General features: G+C 38.9%; 1 protein-coding gene across 3 annotated transcripts in view; it reads left to right on the top strand.

Moving 5' to 3' along the window:
* Window positions 1-15996, top strand: part of IMMT (inner membrane protein, mitochondrial) — a 42633-nt gene that overhangs the window by 9850 nt on the left and 16787 nt on the right. For 2 of the 3 annotated variants that reach the window (XM_010862211.1, XM_010862210.1), the window contains exons 2-6: window positions 5482-5555; window positions 6261-6450; window positions 11157-11268; window positions 13803-13904; window positions 14267-14362. In XM_010862211.1, coding sequence (XP_010860513.1) covers window positions 5482-5555; window positions 6261-6450; window positions 11157-11268; window positions 13803-13904; window positions 14267-14362 — 574 coding nt within the window. Of the gene's footprint in view, window positions 1-5481; window positions 5556-6260; window positions 6451-11156; window positions 11269-13766; window positions 13905-14266; window positions 14363-15996 lie in introns of all 3 variants that reach the window. The other variant, XM_010862209.1, reaches the window with a different exon arrangement.

Genomic DNA, 15996 nt, shown 5'->3' with positions numbered 1-15996 from the left:
CCCATTTGAATGCAGAGTTCAAAGAGAATAGCAAGAAGAGATAAGAAAGCCTTCTTCAGCGATCAATGCAAAGAAATAGAGGAGAACAACAGAATGGGAAAGACTAGAGATCTCTTCAAGAAAATCAGAGATACCAAAGGAACATTTAATGCAAAGATGGGCTCGATAAAGGACAGAAATGGTATGGACCTAACAGAGGCAGAAGATATTAAGAAGAGATGGCAAGAATACACAGAAGAACTGTACAAAAAAGATCTTCAAGACCCAGATAATCACCATGGTGTGATCACTGACCTAGAGCCAGACATCCTGGAATGTGAAGTGAAGTGGGCCTTAGAAAGCATCACTACGAACAAAGCTAGTGGAGGTGATGGAATTCCAGTTGAGCTATTCCAAATCCTGAAAGATGATGCTGTGAAAGTGCTGCACTCAATATGCTAGCAAATTTGGAAAACTCAGCAGTGGCCACAGGACTGGAAAAGGTCAGTTTTTATTCCAATCCCAAAGAAAGGCAATGCCAAAGAATGCTCAAACTACTGCACAATTGCACTCATCTCACACGCTAGTAAAGTAGTGCTCAAAATTCTCCAAGTCAGGCTTCAGCAATATGTGAACCATGAACTTCCTGATGTTCAAGCTGGTTTTAGAAAAGGCAGAGGAACCAGAGATCAAATTGCCAACATCCGCTGGATCATGGAAAAAGCAAGAGAGTTCCAGAAAAACATCTATTTCTGCTTTATTGACTATGCCAAAGCCTTTGACTGTGTGGATCATAATAAACTGGAAAATTCTGAAAGAGATGGGAATACCATACCACCTGATCTGCCTCTTGAGAAATCTGTATGCAGGTCAGGAAGCAAGAGTTAGAACTGGACTGGTTCCAAATAGGAAAAGGAGTACGTCAAGGCTGTATATTGTCACCCTGTTTATTTAACTTATATGCAGAGTACATCATGAGAAACGCTGGACTGGAAGAAACACAAGCTGAAATCAAGATTTCCGGGAGAAATATCAATAACCTCAAATATGCAGATGACACCACCCTTATGGCAGGAAGTGAAGAGGAACTAAAAAGCCTCTTGATGAAGGTGAGAGTGGAGAGTGAAAAAGTTGGCTTAAAGCTCAACATTCAGAAAACGAAGATCATGGCATCCGGTCCCATCACTTCATGGGAAATAGATGGGGAAACAGTGGAAACAGTGTCAGACTTTATTTTTCTGGGCTCCAAAATCACTGCAGATGGTGACTGCAGCCATGAAATTAAAAGACGCTTACTCCTTGGAGGGAAAGTTATGACCAACCTAGATAGCATATTCAAAAGCAGAGCCATTACTTTGCCAACAAAGGTTTGTCTAGTCAAGGCTATGGTTTTTCCTGTGGTCATGTATGGATGTGAGAGTTGGACTGTGAAGAAGGCTGAGCGCCGAAGAATTGATGCTTTTGAACTGTGGTGTTGGAGAAGACTCTTGAGAGTCCCTTGGACTGCAAGGAGATCCAACCAGTCCATTCTGAAGGAGATCAGCCCTGGGATTTCTTTGGAGGGAATGATGCTAAAGCTGAAACTCCAGTACTTTGGCCATCTCATGCGAAGAGTTGACTCATTGGAAAAGACTCTGATGCTGGGAGGGATTGGGGACAAGAGGAGAAGGGGACGACAGAGGATGAGATGGCTGGATGGCATCACTGACCCGATGGACGTGAGTCTGAGTGAACTCCGGGAGTTGGTGATGGACAGGGAGGCCTGGCGTGCTGCAATTCATGGGGTTGCAAAGAGTTGGACACGACTGAGCGACTGATCTGATCTGACTCTTGTCTAGCTAAATCCGTCAATTCATTAGATAGTGTGTACTAAATCTCTTCAGACTCTTTGCAACTCCATGAACTGTAGCCTGCCAGGCTTGTCTGTCCATGGGATTCTCTAGGCAAGAATACTGGAGTGGGTTGCCATGTCCTCCAGGGGATCTTCCCAACCCAGGGATCAAACTCATGTCTCCAGCACCTCTTGCATTGGCAGGCGGATTCTTTACCACTAGCACCACCTGGGAAGCCCCTTCATTATGTACAGCAATGCCTAATTTTCTGTTTTCCACATCTTACCATTGTGAGAGTTTTGATAAACTTCTACCACTACATACAAAGATTCCTTTTTCCTCCAGGTTCCCAAAATATTTTTCATGCTTTTCTTAAGCCCTCACCAGAACAGCTTCCATGAAGATCATTAGGCTTCTGCTAACAGTCTCCTCAAGCCCCTTCCAACTTTCAGTTCCACCCCCCAGTTCCATCCCAAAGTCATTACCACATGTTTTATGTTTGGTAGTAGCACCCCATTTCCAGGTGCAAGCATATGGTTGGTTATAGCTGTATAACAGTTCACCCCAAACTTACTGGTATTAATTAACCATAACATTATTTGTTCTTTTACAGTAAGTTATATTTATTATTATACAGATAAAGATTATATTGTATTATATATGCATATGGTTCCAGGTGGTGCTAGTGGTAGAGCCCATCTGCCAGTGCAGGAGATCCTAAGAGATATGGGTTCGGTCCCTGGGTTTGGAAGATCCCCTGGAGGAGGGCATGGCAACCCACTCCAGTATTCTTGCCTAGAAAATCCCATGAACAGAGGAGGCTGGTGAGCTATAGTCCATGGAGTCACAAAGAGTCAAACATGACTGAAGTGACTTAGCATACACGTGTGCATATATACATATAAGGAAATAATATATAAGTAAATATTTATCTTTTCATTTCTAAGGAGGTTACATTAGGAGGTTCTTGGGATCGTTTAAGCTTATAGGGTTCTGGGGAGGTGGCAAAGTTCTAGAAAAGCATGTGAAACGTGGCAAGTTTTGGAAAATACAATCTGTCACAATAAATGGAAACCAAAAAACCCTGCAATTGTTGCTCATCAGAGGATAACTGGATAAAAGGATAGAAAGAATCAACCATTTATCCTTTCTTTCCTCCATAAACTACTGCTGAGTAACTAAATTGTAGATGATGGTAAGCATCTCTTTATTAAATATGTCAAATTATAAATGAAAAATAGAATTAGAGTCCACTTTTGGCAACTTCCAATAAATTAATGGATCTGGACATTGTAAATCAGTACAGTTGATAACATTACACAAAGAGAGACAGGCGGGCATTGTGTGCCTCCATAGTGGAAGAAAATACCACCATGTAAAGTCCTGCCAAAGAGAATATACCTGAGTCTGGTCAAGTGTCTGGTTTCCTCTCCAGGTTGCAGGAAATACAGAGGACTGGCATATTTTAAGTTGCACCTCGAACAGAATCCGGTCTGTGGAAAATTCCGCAGACCAAACAAGCAGAGTCTTCCAATAATTACTGGAGGAAACATCTATGGAGTAAAAGACTTGAGGATTAAGAGACTTAAAAGATATAGGTGTATATGTATATATATTTACTAGGCAAGATTAAACTTTGTATCTAGGGATTCATACGTGTATGATAAAACTGTAAAAAGCTTCAATTTCCTGACTTTTAAAGCTTTATTTGAAATATAAAATTTATTATAGACTATGCAGGTAGCCAATTTTTAAAATCAGGAGCCACTATTTCAGATTAAAAAAACCTATTAATTTGAGTCAGTATTTTGTTTTTGTTTTTTTGTTTTTTTTGGTATAGAGGTATGAAACGTATTGCTACTATTTTTTGGTCATAAAAGGTAATTTTTTTTTCACGTTTAATCTCTTCTTAAATCAGGGTGCATATTACAGTTGTTATAGTTGTTTAATTGAAAGCTCAGCTATCAAAACAACAAAAGCAAGAAAATCCAGAAAAATTCTGAGGAAAAAAAAAGTACTAGAAGAGAGGACTTGCTCTACCAGGTTAAAACCTAATTGTAAGATGCAGTGTTTAAAGCATTGTGGTATTTGTCTATGAATAGAAGTGTGTGAATAGGGTGGAACAGTGGAACAAATTAGGAAATCTAAATGCACCAAGAAATTGAGTATATTTTAAGGTGGCATTTCAAATTGTTGAAAGAAATGGATTATTCAGTTTGTGATTTAGACATTTAGGAAAAAATAGTTTATCCATACCATATACTTTACACTGGATTCAAAGATTTAAACGTAAAAAAAATTAAACCATCAGAGTAAAATCATGCAAGGATTATTTTATAATCAGAGTGTGCTAAGTGAAATACATCAGAGACAAGTACTATATGATATCACTTACATGAACAGCAGGACACTTGTGTACAAGTTTTTAAAAATTGCAGCATTACTCTTAGAAGCCCTGTGTGAACCTTCTCAATTGCATCCTCCTTTTCTCTCCAGAAAAAAGCTACAGCTTCCCTTGTGGCTCAGTCGGTAAAGAATCTGCCTGCAGTGCAGGATGCCCAGGTTCGATCCCTGGATTGGGACGATCCCCTGGAGAAGGAAATGGCAACCCACTCCAGTATCCTTGCCTGGAAAATCTCATGGACAGAGTAGCCTGGTGGGCTGCAGTCTGTGGGGTCACAAAGAGTCAGGCACGACTGAGCGACTAACACTTACTTGCTTACAATAAAAAGAAGCAGACTCACAGATAAAGAGAGCAAACTAGTGGGTTAAGTGGAGAGGAGAACCAGGAGAAGTAAGATAAGGGTAGGGGACTGAGGTATAAACTTCTGTGTGTAAAATAATAAGCTACAAGGGTATATTGTACAACACGGGGAATATAGCCAGTAGTTTACAATAACTATGAATGAAATAACCTTTAAAATTTGTGAACACTGTTTTGTAAAGCAGAAACATAATATTGTACATCACCTATGTTGTTGCTGTTATTTAGTCACTAAGCTGTGTCTGATTCTTTTGCTACCCCATGGACTGTAGCCCATCAGTCTCCTCTGTCCATGGGATTTCCCAGGCAAGAATACTGGAGAAGGTTGCCATTTCCTTCTCCCAGGAACTGAACCTATGTCTCCTGTATTGATTGACGGATTCTTTACCACTGAACCACCAGGGAAGCCCACATCAACTATATTTCAATTAAAAAAAAAAAGTGGTCTGGAGAATTCCCTGGTGGTCCAGAGGTTAGGACTCCATGCTTCTACTGCCAGGAGCCCAGATTCAGTCCTTGGTCAGGAAACTAAGATCTCACAAGCTGCATGGTGCAGGCAGTTGGGGGAGGAGTGGTTTCATAGTCCCTTTTTTTTTAAATCTTAAAAGTAATTTTATATGAGTCTTGGGGTGTAGGATGTGTCACTGTTTTTAAGGATCTGTAAATATGTTTCATGGTAAGTTGGTTTATGAAAGTAAAATAAAATTTTAAGAAAGACATTTGTATTTGTAGTAAAAGGATTTACTTCCCTACCCTAAAAGCCTTCTGCTAAGTCGCTTCAGTCATGTCTAACTCTGTGCAACCCCATAGACGGCAGCCTACCAGGCTCCCCCGTCCCTGGGATTCTCCAGGCAAGAACTAGGTTCCTGTAACTATTGGTTGTAATGTTTGCTTCTTCCCCCCTAGAACTGTCTTTGTGGGAAGTTTGTCCTCCGTCCATTGCGACCATGCCGCAGATACTCCACTTCAGGCAGTTCTCGGTATGTAGCATATCTCCCTGTAAACAGACTTTTAACTGTGTGCTGAAGTGTGTGTGTGTGTGTGTGTGTGTATTCATTCCTTGAATATGGGAATATCTACTTAAAATCTTGTTTTTTAAAGGGTAGAAACACTGGAGTTTTCTCATAATAACTTTGGAGCATATGTATCTTATGGTGCTCCTTTTGGCTCTTTGGTGCTTGGATGTCATCCAAGGTAGACATCCTCCGCCCCCTGTGCTGGCTCCCATTATATGGCAAATAGATTTATAACTAGAACTCAGCACACTGAAACTTAAAAAGTATTTGTTAGTTCTTCTTAATATTTATTTTATTGTATTTACAGAAATGCTTAATTAAGGGAGAGGAGCTTTGAAAATTAGTGATACTTGTTTTTGGGGTTCAAAGGAAGCCTCATGAGTGTGAACATGCTAAGTTTTAAGTATGAAAGAGCCGATTGCTTCATTCTTCCTATCCTAGATATTAATGTATTAAGGAAAAATTATTCATAAAGAAATGTTATTTTTTATTTTGGACATGTTAAAAAACAAACCAGGGAAAGGTGATGTGCAGCGTGTGGAGATAAACTGGGCTGCTGTGATCTGAGTCAGTGGTAGAGAAGTGGAGCTTAAAGGTATTTGAGACTTAAGGTTTAGGAGAGTTAAAAAAAAACAAAATAAACCTGTGTTTCCTATTTCTTTCACTTAGGTTGTCTGCTAGCAAAATTGCTGGAGCTGGCATTTTGTTTGTTGGTGGCGGTATTGGTGGCACCATCCTGTATGCCAAATGGGATTCCCATTTCCGGAAGAATGTAGAGAAAACCATACCTTACTCAGATAAACTCTTTGAGATGGTCCTTGGTTCCCCACCTTACACTGTTCCATTGCCAAAGAAACCGGTAAGAGTTTTAAATCGTTTCAGTTTATCCTGTGGAATACTTTGAAAAGCAGGTTGCTTGCTTTCATCTTGAAAATATTTTGCCAGCATTGTTTGTCATTTTTCTTTAACTTGAACTAATGTTTCCTAAAGGATTTTTATCCCTTTGGAGTCCCATAAATGCTCTCATTTAGTCCACATCACATAGAAAATAATTATGTGGCCCACAGGTTAAATGGAAGGGCAGCTTGGGCAGAAGTAACCCTGGCTGCCCTGCAGACCCAAGGGGTTCTGTGTCAGCCTCCAGCACTGCAGCTCTCAGACTCTGACTTAGAACGCTAAAAGCATAAACGAAGAATGGCCATGACACCAGGATCCCCATGTTATAGTTAGTCATGGCTCCTTTTAGATCACAAAGCAGTCATAGAATTTTCAGCTACATACTGATTCAGTGATGGGAATATCTTCCAGTATTCCTGGAACTTTGTGCATTTTCTTCAGTTTCATCTTTCTTTTCTCCATGAGGCTTACAAATTTTTTTTTTTTTTTTTAACATTGTACATATTCCTTCTTTCAAACAGATGCTTGAAAAAAAGATTGATGAAAGAGAACATGAATTTTGCTGATTTGGTATTGGGTATTTCCATAGTCTATGAGGTTGAACGTGGCTGACCAGTTCTTTGTAAGAAACTGGTTAGAGATCTTTTCTCCAGTATGTAGCAATGTCTTGAGACCAGACCTGTGACAGAGTTACTATATGGAAAAGCAGGTGTCCTTTGACTTTTCCTGCCCCTTCCCCAAATGATAGAAAATGTTCTACATGGTTTATTCATCCATGTGAACTTTAAAGTGTTTATGCTGGCTCAGGAAGATAGAGTTGCAGCTTCAGTAGAAGCAGAATCCTATGGCTAAAGTCCTGGGTCTGTTCTGAGCTATGTGACCTGGGAGAAATAGCTGGAAGCATCCAGGAGCATAGAGTCAGGCTACACAGTTCAGAGTAGTGTTCTTTTCTCCCTGGACATGACTTCCAGGTGTCATTCTCAATAGCCTTGACCTTTTCTTGCTCCACTTTTGCTGCCCTGCTGTTAAAGGTCAGAAATAGGGTAAGAATGGTGGCAAGACAAATAAATATTAGAGTTTAGGGAGGGGGGTTCAGGATGGGGAACACGTGTACACTCGTGGTGGATTCATGTTGATGTATGGCAAAACCAATACAATATTGTAAAGTAATTAGAGTTTAAACAAGAGAGGATAGCAAGCAAAATATGGGCAACTGTGAAGGTGAATCCAAGAATTCTAACCTAGCTACCTGATAGCTTGGTACAATCATTAATATTAAAAAAAGCAAATTAAGAAGAGTGCAAGGGCTTCTCTGATGCCTCAGTGGTAAAGAATCCGCCTGCCAATGCAGGAGACACAGGTTCGATCCCTGGTCTAGGAAGATCTCACATGCTGTGGAGCTACTCAGCCCATGTGCCACGACTGTTGAGCCTGTGCGGTAGAGCCCAGGAGCCACAACTGTTGAGCCCACGTGCCGCAATAAGAGAAACTGCCACAGTGAGAAGCCCGCACACTGCAACAAAGAGTAGCCCCTGCTCACCGCAGTTAGAGAAAAGCCCGTGCAGCGAAGAAGACCCAGTACAACTAAAAATAAATAAAGTTATTAAAAAATAAGAATTTTAAAAAAGACTGAAAATTTCGAGGTTGTGTAATGCAGACATGCAGAGCTGACAAGTGGAAGTGCCCAGCAGGTCAACAGTGCTGTCCCTCCTTACACACAGCATTTCTTTCCCACCTCCAGGCTCTGCCCCACCAGTCACTCTTAACATCATCTAGGCCATCCTTTTATTAGTTTTAGAGAATCTTCTAGAATAAGTGTTGTGGTGTTTTCATGATATTTTCATTGTATCACTTAATCAGGGGCTTTGATTCCTGTTGTTTTAAAGACAGAATGTAAAAACAAGTAAGGCTTTGAGATTGTCTCATGGTATCTCATGGTATGAATAAGAAAAGTGAAGCCAAGAGTGGTTAAATGTTAGCTTAGGAGCTGGCTGTTGGTTCCTTTATTTCTGTGGTTTGTGGTTTTTGCTGGTTCTTCGGTTGACGTTCGGTGCCCTTGGCGGTGTGGCTCTTACTGCACTCTGCCTTTAGCCCTGTACGGTCCTGCGCATAAATCCTTGCTCTCGTACTTGTTTACCATATGGCTGTGCCTATACTTTTCATTCGTTTATTTACTCAAATGTCAGTCAAGTGATTATTATGTACCAGGCATTGTTCCAAGGTCCTTGGTAAAGCAGAAGACTAAACAGAGATCCTTTCTATTTGTATACCTCTTCCCATGGTTGTCTTCTACCCAGAATGACTTCCTTTCTTTTGTCTTCTATTGTTTTCTTCAAGACTGGCATTCTTCACTACACAGACCAAAGTCAGTTTTCTCTCACCTCTGAATTCCAGTAGCAGTTAGTGTTTTTATTTTTATTTTGTCCCATTTATTCAGTACTCTCAGTTGTTGTGCATTGTTACAAACGTGTCGATTTTAGAAACTATGCACTTCATTTGATGGTAACCCTTTTAGTGTCAACATGGTTATTTATGCATAGACAGTAAATACTGAGAGAAGATGATCCTAAAATGTTGTTTCACATGGTCAGTTTATTGTCTCATTATAGATACAAATACTGTATCTGAATTATTTTTTTTTCTTTTTTCTTTTAATTAGAGAATAATTGCTTTACCATGTTGTGTTGGTTTCTGCTGTACAATAACGTGAATCAGCCTTAAGTATGCATATATTCCCCTCCCTCCTGAACCTCCCTCCCACCCCTCCACCCCCATCCCACACCTCTAGGTCTTCACAGAGCTCTAGGTTGAGCTCCCTGTGTTATATACAACTTCCCACTAGCTCTATGTTTTACATATGGTAATGTATATGTTTTAATGTTGCTCTCTAAATTTATTCCACCCCCTCCTTCGCTGCTAAAATCTTTTTGATGAGAGTAGAAGATAACTTCCCTAAATGGTGATAAATGTTATATACCTGAATAGAATGTAGTACTATAAAAATGTCATTTTTCTTAAATATATGTGTTTCTCTCAAATCTCTTAAATATGTATGTATTTGAGAGAAGTAATATTTTTATGATATGTATGTGTGTATACATAAATACACACACAGATCTAATAAAATTTCTAATTGATTTTTCCAGAGGGTGAGGAATTAGACAAGATTTAAAGTTCACATGGAAGAATAAGAAATGTACAAGACTGGTCAAGGACATTTTGAAAGTGTTGGGTTAGGGAGTCAGATGACACTTGCCTTTCCAGATACTGACTTTGTTATAATTCTACTGTTATAAACAAGAAGATTTTGACATAGAAATAGAAATTAGAGAAATAGAACAACTGAGTCTACAAATAGATCATATTTGTACACAAACACATACATGTTCATTGTGAGAATGTGAGTTGCTAGAACCTTATGTCAAAGTGATAATATGTTAAAAATATACGAGTCCTCTGACCCAGTGTTTCTTGTGGCAAACTGTCCTGCAGACATCATACTCTAGTGCTTTTCAGTTGTCTGTGGACAAGAATGCTTAACAAAGAACAGGAAACAGTTTGAATGTCCATGAATAGTGGAATAATAGACCCAGATTATGGAATTTGAAATTCCACTAGGATATACAATTAAATTGGGATATTATTCAACTAAAAAGAATTTCTTAACCTGGAAGCAAATGAGTTGTTGTTAAATGAAAAAAATATATTAATGTGTTGTTAAATGAAAAAAGCAAGTTATATAATTACCTATTTTAGATTGTTTAAAGAAATGAAAAACTGCATATGTGTATATACCTGAGCGCATGGGTGGAAGGATAGATTTCAGGGCATTAGCAGTGGCTTCCTGAGAAGCCTGGAAGGAGCAATGAAGAGGCTAAATAAAACAATGCTTTATCTTGATACTATTTGGCTTGTTATAATGAGCATGCATTTCATGAGATAAAAGTAATAAAATTTTAATAGAAAGTGGGTATATTTCTGATTTCTGGTAGTGACAAAATTCAGAACCATTTCTATTATGGTTGAGTAGTCATCTTAGGATATCCGAGTCCCAATGCCAAGTTCTTGCAAAAGGGAGACCGCATAGGTGGTAAATGAAAATATTTCTGTTACTCAGTAGTTTTCTCTGGCATATCATTTGACAGTCCTGTTCATGAATGGTGCCTTAAACTTAAAGCATGTGGTTATTAAGAAAGAGGAAAGCAGGCATTAGAATTGCATCATATATCTTGGAAGTGCAGGTGCGTGAATCTTGGAGATTAAAGAAAGGAAAAATGAATTTTTATTTTTACTGAGAGCTTTTTAAAAAATGTTTGTTTCTAACTGAATGTATTTAGAAGACACCATAATTGGATTTAGAAAGTGAATGGAAATAGCCTTCTCAGTGTTGTACACATAAAAGTAATGGTTATTTAAAAGGAAGGTCATATATCAAGTACATTAGTTACCTTAGGAGAAGTTTTTGTTACTATTAAAATATGGACTACTTTTGGACTGCATTTTCCTAGTATGATGGGTTCTCTTACTGTGGTTAATAAAATACATTGTTGTGAATTATTGATAACTCCCAAGCTTTTTACTACTTTTTAAATAATACAAGTTACTGTATGCTGCCTTTTTAAAAAACACTATTTATGTCTGAAACGTTAAATGTTTTTCATTTCCAAGATTCAGTCTGGTCCACTGAAAATCTCTAGTGTATCAGAGGTAATGAAAGAATCTAAACAGCCTGCCTCACAACCTCAAAAACAAAAGGGAGATACTTCAGCTTCAACAACAGGTACCTATATTTAGAATCCTTCTTTTAAAATTGTGGGTAAATGAATTGTTTAATGTATTTGTACCCATGGTCAAAGGTGAGGGGGTCTGTCCCCATGAAGGAGTCTTCCCTCACCCTGGGAAGGAATATTCTCATGTGTCTTCTTGGCCCTCATTTAGGTGTTGAGTGGGATATGGAATGGGGCTTTTGTTTTTGAACAGCTACTGAGTACTAGTAAGAACAAGAATTGGTCTTGCTTGAAACACAGTTACTTTTTTTCCTTTTCTCTGACTCCTAGTTTTTCCCTCTCTTTAGATTTTAAGATTTGCTCTCTTTCCCCACTTCTTTTTTCTACTTGTTCACCAATTCATTCTCCTCTCTCCTGTCTTAGTGATCGAAGTATCTTAATCTAGGTTTTGATATGCAGGTATTTTTTGTCTTCATGATTTGTAAGTAATCCCACACCAATTTACAGCGTTTACCTCATCCTCACCTGTTCAGCATACATTTGAATGTATTGTTTCTCTGTACTCACTTCTGCCTTGATGAAATCACCTTCCATTCAGTATATACTGAGTTTCTATTGTGTGCCAAGTGGTGGGTGTCTTCTAGGCACTGAGGTTATAGCCATGAACAAAATAGTAAAAACAAGCATACAAATGCTGTGCATATTTCTTAGTGGGATGAGGGGAGGGAAATTGTATACGATGCACAAGTAATTTATGTATAAGTGAAAGTGAAGTCGCTCAGTCGTGTCCGACTTTTTGCGACCTGTGAACTGCAGCCCACCAAGCTCCTCTGTCCATGGGATTCTCCAAGCAAGAATACTGGAGTGGGTTGCCATTTCCTTCTCCAAATTTATGTATGCTGCTAAGTCGCTTCAGTTGTGTCCGACTCTGTGTGACCCCATAGACGGCAGCCCACCAGGCTCCCCCGTCCTTGGAATTCTCCAGGCAAGAACACTGGAGTGGGTTGCCATTTCCTTCTCCAGTGCATGCAAGTGAAAAGTGAAAGTGAAGTCATTCAGTCGTGTCCGACTCTTAGCGACCCCATGGACTGCAGCCCACCAGGCTCCTCCATCCATGGGATTTTCCAGGCAAGAGTACTGGAGTGGGGTGCCATTGCCTTCTCCAAATTTATTTATAGGATGGCATAAAATGGTAAATGTGGGAGGGAATATTGCAGTTTTAAATGGAGTGGGCAGGAAAAGTTTCCTCTGGAAGGTGTCTTTTGAGCAAAGACCAGAAAGAGGTGAGGGAGTCAGTCATGTAAAAGACTGGTGGAGAAGAGCATCCAGGTAGAAGGATTAGCTAGGGCAAAGACTTGGCATGTTCAAGCAAGGAGTAAATGAAACTGGGCTGAAGTAAGTGGAGAACAGCAAATGAGGTCAGAAAGGAAACAGAATGCCAGCATGTCAGTTCTTGGTGACCATCGTAAGAGTTTTGCTTTCTAGTCTGAGTAAGATGGGAAGCTGTTGGGAGGGTTATAGGTCAGGGGATTGATATCTTTTACTTTAATAAGATTACTGGCACTGGCTATTGTGGGCTTCCCTAGTGGCTCAGATGGTAAAGAATCCACTTGCAATGCAGGAGACCTGGGTTTGATCTTGGGCTCAGGAAGATACCTTGGAGGAGGGAATGGCTACCCACTGCAATATTCTTGCCTGGAAAATCCCATGGACAGAGGAACTTGGCAGGCTATAGTTCATAGGGTCACAAAGAGTTGGGCATGACCAAGCAACTAGGCACATATGCAGGCTGGCTATTGTGGAGAATAGATAAAGCAAACAAGGACAGAGCAAGGAGACCAGTTAGTGGGCTTTGTGGTAATCCAACTATAACTCTTAAATGGGACCTTCAGTTTATTTGAGAAATTTTTTTCTCCATTTTTTTGTCCCCTGCATCTATCTTTTGCATCAACACTTTTATTTATAATTTATAGGCTCTTGATTTTTAAACCTTCCTTTCTTTAAAAATATGTCTATGACATAAGTTTTTTGACTGAGTTCTCTAACTCACCATCTAAACTGTGAACTTTTTCCTCTGTGTTTAAAATTGCCATCCTGTTTTCATTCACACCTCTTCATTCATCTCTACCATTTTTCAAAGCAATTAAAAAATGGTTTTTGGTTACCTTTTTTTTGCTTACTTTCTTCATTACAGGCTCCTTTTACCCCCTTTGTTATTATTTTCACATGTTATGTAATCTTATGTCCCCTTCTCATGTTAAGTATTAGTACCATTTAGTACTATTACTAGAAGCCTTGCCTGAGAATAATGGTTAGAATACATATGGATGCTGACCAGACTCCTTTCTGTTGTGCTTTCCCAGCCATTGTTCATTGTTTATGGATTTATGCAGTGGACAGAGCCCCTGACTAATTTGTGTGTTTGAGTAGTGGCATCACATTCATTTGTGTCTTTAAGGAGTAAGATGTGAAGTGGCAGTAGTAGTAGTAGATTCCTGTTGTTCTCTGTTAATCCAGGAAACTATATACCATGTGTAACATATATTTATAGCACCCACAGAGGCAGCTCAAATTATCTCTGCAGCAGGTGACACACTGTCGGTCCCAGCCCCTGTGGTTCAGCATGAGGAACTTATAAAAACCGACCACCCTGAAACTGGTGAAGGAAAACCCAAGCCTGCAACTTCAGGTAGTTAAATTATCTGTATATGTGGTTTTATAAATGATGTGTTCATCAGAACTATGTACTGTCTAGGCTATTGCTAGATACTCTTAAGTGCACATTTATACTGGCATTAGGTCTACAGCCTTGCTTAGCTAATTTTTGGTATTTTAGAGAATAAGTCTTTGAAAACAAGGAGCTTTAGAGCTGACCCTTTATTTCTTCATGTTGGAATCATTCAGTCATGATGTGGTTTTATAATCTTTATCACAAAAATGCCCTCAAGTTGATATAGCTGGCAAATACAAATGATGGTGTTTTTATGTCCCCATTAGCTGTTGAAATTCTGTGCTGAAATTTGATTTCCTCTTATTTACTTTTGCTGCAAGAGGAAGCATCCTCAACTTCTGTAAGGGAGCGGCCACCTGAAGAAGTTGCAGCACGACTTGCCCAACAAGAGAAGCAAGAGCAAGTTAAGATTGAGTGTATGTAACCAGATGCTTTCTAAGTACTTGGGTCGTGTCTCTCAGTTGCTTTCTTCTTCAGCCTTTGCATAAGTTTCTCATCTGTCAGCTGTTAGTGGTTTCTTTAGTGGCATTGCTCTTATTCACCAGCTTTATTTCATCATTTGTGTTCTTTCCATCTAAACTTTTACCCAGGTGACAAGGGGTTATTCTTAGTGTAAAATTGGTGTAAATTCCAAGTGATGCATGTACTTTCTTCATTTGTTTTTAGTATGGTTAGTGCTGAAGACTCTATATACTTTGCAGAACAGGAATAATTAATGTTTTGGCACCTTGCCTAAGAGTCTTCTAATTGTTACACTTATGCATTTATTTGTGCAGGTTGGAAATGGGTCCTTCTCTAGTTTGTTACCTGGCCTCTGGACTCAGTCTCATCATCGTCTTATATGACATTGTTGAGGGATGGAATGTTTCACACATTTCTGGTTTCCACCCAACTGAGGCTTATCCCTTTTTTAGGTTTCAGTTTTATATTAGGTTTTTTGATGGTTTAAAGAAAAAAGATACTAGTTATCTAAAAATGTATTTTCCTGCCTTAAGGCACATGGAACAAAATTTATTGTATAATGTTGCAGTATACTGATGTCCCTGGAGGTAGTGTGCATGTGGTTTTTTGCTGGACTGAGAGTTGTTAGTTTTAAACTCTTATGACAGCTGTTTGTAGGTGGTTTTTTTGTTTTTTTGTCTTCTCTCCATTTATTTCTGTTTGTCTTTCTGCCTTTAATGGTTCTTGGTTTCCTTCAATTTGCTGGTTCTGTCTTATTCCTAGGAAGCAAGTTTGTTAGAATTGTGTAAAGAGTAGATGGGCCAGTATAAGCACATTTGGTTGGGCTTGTTTTGTGTCCAATTATGTAGTCTATCCTAGAGAATGTTCCATGCATGCTTGAGAAGAATGTGTATTCTGATTTTTTGGATGTAATGTCCTATAGATATCAATTAAGTGTGTTTTATTGTGTAATTTTAATGAGTATAATATCCTCTTTTTCTATTGATCCTTTTATCATTAGATAGTGTTCATCTTTGTCCTTTATGGCCTTTGTTTTAAAGTTTGTTTCATCTGATATGAATATTGCTACTGTTGCTTTCTTGTTTCCATTCACATGAAATGAAAATATCTTTTTCCATCCCCATCCCTTCACTTTCAATCTGTGTGTATCTTTCACCCTGAAGTGGGTCTTCTATAGGCAGCATATTGTAGATTCTTGTTTTATTATCCAAGCTGTAACTCTTTTTTTTTTTTTTTGGCTATGCTTTTTTTTTTTTTTTTTTTAATTTAATTTTAATTGAAGGATAATTGCTTTAAAATAATGCATTGGTTTCTACCAAACATCAGTATGAATCAGCCATAGGTTTGCCCATGTCCCCTCCCACTTGAACATCCCTCCTACCTCCCTCCTCATCCCACCCCTCTAGGTGCTGGGCCTTTGCTGCTGCATGTGGGCTGTTCTCTAGTTGTGGAGAGCAGACTTCTCATTGTACTGGCACTCTATGTTTTTGTTAGGATTAGTCAGTCTGTTGACACTTAAGATAATTACTGATGTATATGTATTTATCTCCATTTTAAACCTTATTTTCCAGTTGATTTTATGTTTCTT

Source organism: Bison bison, unplaced genomic scaffold, assembly GCF_000754665.1.
Source record: "Bison bison bison isolate TAMUID 2011002044 unplaced genomic scaffold, Bison_UMD1.0 scf7180017864480, whole genome shotgun sequence".
Taxonomy (NCBI): Eukaryota; Metazoa; Chordata; class Mammalia; order Artiodactyla; family Bovidae; genus Bison; species Bison bison.
This window is presented reverse-complemented; position numbering and strand designations above follow the sequence as displayed.